Source organism: Ailuropoda melanoleuca, chromosome 10 (assembly GCF_002007445.2).
Source record: "Ailuropoda melanoleuca isolate Jingjing chromosome 10, ASM200744v2, whole genome shotgun sequence".
NCBI lineage: Eukaryota > Metazoa > Chordata > Mammalia > Carnivora > Ursidae > Ailuropoda > Ailuropoda melanoleuca.
The window spans coordinates 72,172,224-72,178,223 of NC_048227.1; the positions used below are offsets into that span (position 1 = coordinate 72,172,224).

General features: G+C 37.2%; 1 protein-coding gene across 4 annotated transcripts in view; it reads left to right on the forward strand.

Annotated features, from left to right (window-relative positions):
- Nucleotides 1-6,000, forward strand: part of NKAIN2 (sodium/potassium transporting ATPase interacting 2) — a 968,851-nt gene that overhangs the window by 929,426 nt on the left and 33,425 nt on the right. For all 4 annotated transcript variants that reach the window (XM_034669080.1, XM_034669081.1, XM_034669082.1 and 1 more), the window contains one exon: nt 2,461-2,521. In XM_034669080.1, the coding sequence (XP_034524971.1) occupies nt 2,461-2,521 (61 nt within the window). The remainder of the gene's footprint in view (nt 1-2,460; nt 2,522-6,000) is intronic.

Genomic DNA, 6,000 nt, shown 5'->3' on the forward strand with positions numbered 1-6,000 from the left:
CTTAAGTTTGTCTTTGTAGCCCACATACAATTATAGGAGTTGCACATTAAAAGAAGCATTCAGAGTTGTTACAAATGATTTGAATCCCCTGTCTGTAAGTAAATTTTATAAATTAGTATGGAGTAAAAATTAAATTATAAATTTATATGGTATAGGAAAATTGTAAGATAACAGAGGCTTATGAATCTTGATTAATTTTGGGGAAACTAATTTCCATTTGTATTTAGAGGTGACCAATTTAAAAGCTAAAGTTCTCTTAATCAGCAAGCTTTTGTAATGAAATGCAGCAGGATTTACTTTTATATCAAAGGAGTTCCCCTGATAGTTAAAGAATGCAACCGAATACAATTAAAAGATCACTGGTAAGCAGAATACAGTGCCTGGCTGCATTCTGGGAGAGCAGTACACTTAATAATCCAGAATCTAGTGACACTTTAATGAGGAGTTTAAATTTATTGGCCCTGAATCTCAGAATTTATCAATGCTCTCTACCTAGATTTTCATTTAGAAGTCATGAAGTGATGAGTGAAAATCAAAAGAAAAGTTTGTGACTAGGAAAAGGTTGCTTCATAGATAATTCAAGTAGTCAGTATTTAAAACTGAAAAGAAGAGATAAATTATTGATAAATGGAGAGCATTTAGCCAAGGATGGTAAGGACTTCCTGTGGAGGAAGGAAAGGAGCTATATAGGCAGTACCCAAGGGACTTAACCAAAACCACAGCCTCTTTAACTAGCCACAGTCAGATCCAAGTACTAAGTAGTGACAGAGTACCCATGGGACTGACTCACTCAATTAGAACATTTTCATGGATCCTGGTGGATAAAAGACTAAGAAGTGTTAATATTGTCTATTTTTTCAGTACCTATGAAAATGTTCAAATTACTATGTAATTTGTTTGGTCAAATCAAAATCTTAGCCAAGTTTCTAATACCGCCCTGTCCTCTAAAAATAAGCCTGTAAAAACAGCCTGATGATTCTATCCTATAAGGAAAGAGTTCTTACTACCACTATTTTATTGCCCATAGCAACATATAATTTAAAGAAAAAATGTTGATTTGATGATTTTTCTACGATATACTTTTTTTTTTTTAAGAAAACTAACTTAATATATTAGTGGTAATCTTACGTAGCTCTCCATTATGTGTACTGGCTTAAAAACTACATCCAGGGGTGGAAGGGTACACATTCCTTCTCGTCCAGGATGTGAAAACAAAAGCCCTTGAGAAATGTGTTTCAGGGGTCTTCTTCCTCATCCGTTCCTCCCCCAAGCAGGGTTATCGCTGTTTTATCTCATGCCAGTTCTCTTTGGAAGAGATCTAGAATCCGCCAGGATATGCTTTTCTCCCTCAAATCCAAATTAGGGATTTTCTAGTTTCTCTTTTAACTGGACCCCTCTTTTTCTCCAGATAATACTATGCTCATTAAATACCTATCAGTGTATCCTATGCCTTAGCTTCCTGCTGGAAGACTACAGGATTTCCTGATGTTCCCTCCCCCATGCCAAATAGTGTCCCAAATATTGTCATCTGCAGTCAGTTCTCAACCAGATCAATGCCTTTCTGAAATGTCATTGAGAATAATCTTCATCACTGTTCCATCCTTTAAGGGTTCCCCCAAACAGGAATATTTGGGGAGGGGGAATGCCACTATCAGGAAATGATATGAGTTTTCCATACTTTCACCAGCACTCATAATTTCACTAAATAAATATTTTACTGATACAAAGAAATACAAAACCACTCCATCTGAGGGACTAGATATCAAAGAACTTTTCTGTGCTCCTTAATAATTTCAGGGAGCAAAGACTCTCTGACCATAGGGACCTTTTTGCAGCATGTTTCAGAAAGGATGATGTGATGAGTACAATCCCAAATTCAATGCATCGTGATATGTCTTACCTACAGGTATCCACCCATAGCTTCTCTGTAACAAGTCATCCTAATTGTGCTTAGCATGCTCGGGTTCCTGTTACAGGTCTAAATCAAGGTCTTTCTTATTTACACATTGTCAATGCAGCATACCACAAAATCTCAATATTTTTCTCTCAACACATGTTTCTAATAGATGATGAGAGTCTAATTTTAGAATCTAAGGCTCTTGGCTAATGAAAGTAAATTAGAAGTTGATTGGCACAAGAGCAAATGTTATTCCATTAACAAATGACCATAATTTTTTTCCTGCACCTAAAATAATTTGTTTTAGATTGCCTGGCAATGAACAAATCTTACACATAAACACAGTTCAGAGAAAAAGGAACAATGTATTGATTTATAAGGAAGATAGACATCGCTTGGATCAAGAATCCACAATGAAGTCTAGATTCAGTATGAAGAACCACCATTTTGGAACACTGACTCTGGCAAGTCATAAACTGCCTGCCTTTGAAAAGCCACTCCCCCAGTGAGGTCCAGTCCCATTGCCTTTGCCTCCTGTCTAAAGCTTCTCTGTTCTGTTTCAGCTGGCAGGGTTCATCTACGCCTGTTATGTTGTGAAATGTATAACTGAAGAAGAGGACAGCTGTAAGTATTAAAGCTCTATTCTGTTTCTTTCAAGTTCAAAGCATCTCCTTTACTGCCTCCTACCGAGCCTTGCCACTTCTCAGACAATATCCTCCAACATATCATTGGAACAGAGGATAAGCCTTTTGTATCTATCGGACTAAAGTGTTTTCATAAAAGTATCCAGCATATTGAGAAAATGGAGAATCACCCATTTCGAAAACATTTTTCTTTCACTGAAGGTATTTTTTTAAAGATGTGTTTCTCTTATAACAATTCTAGAAGAGAATAAAGAGGGGGAATTAAAGACAGAAATGATTTTAAGTGTGGTTAATTTGACTGCTTTCTTTTTATAGACCCTTATTAAGGATTGATACCTAATCAGTTTCACCCAGGACTAAAATTCCCATCAATCAACAACTTGGAATGGTTCTTAAAATTTTCAAGAAATGACTTCTGATTAATTCAAGAAATGTGTTTTCAGGAAACCAAATACTCATATTTCCTTTTTGTTCCTACAATTTGACACAAATAGTTATCACTCTCTGTCAGAGTCTCAGCCTTGAGGCCTATTGGTTAATTTAGAATTTAGATGCTGGTACCCTCTTCCAAGCCCTAAGTGGCTCCATTATGTTTCACTCTTCTAAACATGGCAGATGGAAGGTGTCACTCATTCCTACCCCCTAAGGATCTGAAATAGGAGGACTGGAAGAATACTTGTATGCTCGTGGTGCTATCATGGATACTTGCCTAGGTAGCTATATTTACTCGGAAGAAGAAATCAGAGTTGGAGATCTTTTTTTTTTTTTCTGGTTTCCAAAATATTCATAATGATGGGATTTCAAGACAAAAGATGAGATCCACTGCTCTGTAAAGGAAAAATTCCAAAGAGAAATATGTGTTTCTTCTTCACTTTCCAGTCATACTAGAAAGGTGGAAGCAGTACCAGGCGATTAATTTAGAGGCACTTTTTCAATCACAGTAATACGTAATGTAAAATCAGGAGTATACAGTACATAGTTAGTTTGTGTGTTAAAAGAAATGATGGTCCTTTCACTAAAAACATCGTTTGTGTAATACTCCTCAGTATATTAAGTGTTATGTCAGGCTTTGGAGATTTTAAGGTTCATTACACACAAGCTTTTACCTCTAGGAATTTACCATCTAGTATGGAAAAACAAACATGTGAACACGTAAGTATAATAAAAATCTGTAGAGTGTATATTGTGGGGAGATAGGAAAGGGACCAGGAACGGTTTCATAGAGAAAGACACTCTTGAGCATGATCTTGAAAGATGAATAGATATTGTTGGGTAGCTGATGTGAATAAGGTGATCTGAGGCAAAAGATGAAAAAGCACCACGCATATCACAGCCTGCCATGTGGGGGCAGAGCCGCCAGCCTAATATGACTGAATTGTATCTGTATTTCCAGAGAAGATTGGAAAAGAGAGCATGAATGAGTCAGTAGACAAATGGTCATGACAGAGTAAGGAGTTTGGACTTCATTTTGTATAGCATGACGGCAAATCGATTGGCAGGTAGTTTATGAAAAAAGAATAACATAATCAGAAACGTGCTTTAGAAAAATCCCATTGGTATTCGTATGAAGGAAAGACTGGTTGGGGGCAAGATGAGGGAAAGGGAGACTAATTAGGACATCATGAAAATGACTGAGATACGAGATAATGATGGTCTGGACATCTCTGTATTAGAAATGGAGAGGCTGGATCTGGTAAGAAACATGCTAACAGGACGTGATTCCTGGGTGATGGATGGGTACTGTGTAAAAGAAGGACCGACAGATTCCTGGGTTTCTGGTACAAGTGAATGGCTAAATGGAAATGTCATTTGAGGAAAGTAGAATGGGGATGTGACAATAGGTTCTGTTTAGACAGTTTGAGATTGAGGTTCCTAATGAATGCACTTGAGAAGATATCTCACAAGCACTTGTCTTATGCACAAAAGCCTTATTCAAATATTAGGAAGGGTATAGATGTATGGAATTTAAAATATACGGACTCCACAACCTATGTGAATTCAAATATTACCATTTTGTGTCTTTGTGCCAAATCCTTGGTGAAGGGCAAGTCCAAATTTCATATGGGAATTGAGCTTTCCTTAAACTATAATGTTTGATTTCATTTCACTATGATGTCAGTGCATTTTTATCTTCAGAAAATACTACACACCAAATCTCCTGGACAGATAATCAGTATCTCTCCAGAAGAGTGCCTCCCAAAGGGGACCCCAGAAATGCTAGTTCCGTAAGATATACTGCTTGGAAAGATTCCAAAGCCAAGAAAGTGTGACACTGAAAATTTAGAATGCACGTTTACATATTAACAACTCTGAGGCTTTTGTGGTAAAGTACGGTTGATTTTTCCTCATCTACAATTTTGTTTTAACCATACTACTTGGGTGAGGCCAGACGCAAATCACAGCGAGAAACCAGAAAGATTTCTACAGTTTTATTATGCTCACAGTTTCCCAGGGAGAACACAGCACCCATACAAGGCCGCTGGGAAGGGTCATGAGGCAGAGAGAGAGCAGAACTGTTGGCCAAGCACCTTTATTGCAGTTTCCTCAGAAAGGGATGGGCAAGGCAGTGTAAACGGTTTTAGCATTGGCTAGCTAAGTTTGAACCCATGTTCACTGTGACTATTAGAGGAGATGGTCTGGGGGTGCCTAAATTCTCCAGATGTTTTAAGCGAGCCAGGGTTGACTTGGGAATAACCAGTGGTCATTCTGTAGATGTTAAAGCATTAAGTTATAGAAATTAAAAGTGAATATCCCAAACATTTGAACACAAAACCCTTTTTCATAAGAAACCTTAATATTCCAGAGAATTAGAATGCTGAGGAACTCAGCGTAGAGAATTCCAACCTCTGTCAAGTTTTAGCCAAACCCATGTAAATCCAAGGGGATATGAAATCACAAATATCTTTTGGAAAGTCAGGTTTCTCTTTCAAGCATCTAATAAACTATTTTCAAAAAAACTCCAAAAAATGGTGCTAATATCTTTATGTGTATTTTGACCATGACCCCTTATCTGCCTTTATGAATACAAATCCCAAGTAGACTCCTCATAAACAAGTTTTCTAATTTTAGTCTTTTTGCTCAGTGGTTTAGATGAACTACTTGTTTGTTTGTGAACCCAAATAGACTGATACTTAACCTTAGACGTTCGTGGAACTCCTAACAGCCTGGAGGAGATGCTCACTTGGGCCAGTTCTCTGTCCAGTTACGTTCATTTACTATGGTCATTTACACACAGGAGTAAATTGTGAGTATTTGTTGAACACAATGCTTTGCATTGATATTTCTCTTGTGTTACTGTCTCCATCATTTGTCTGTCTGCTCACCTGCAGACACTGCCTACATCCTCAAGAGTAAAAAGGTTGGAAATTTCTGTCTGATTTTTGGTAATCATATTCTAGAGAAAATTATTTTGATCCCTTAAAAGCATTCTGGCTTGGCAAAAAAAAAAAAAAAAAAAAA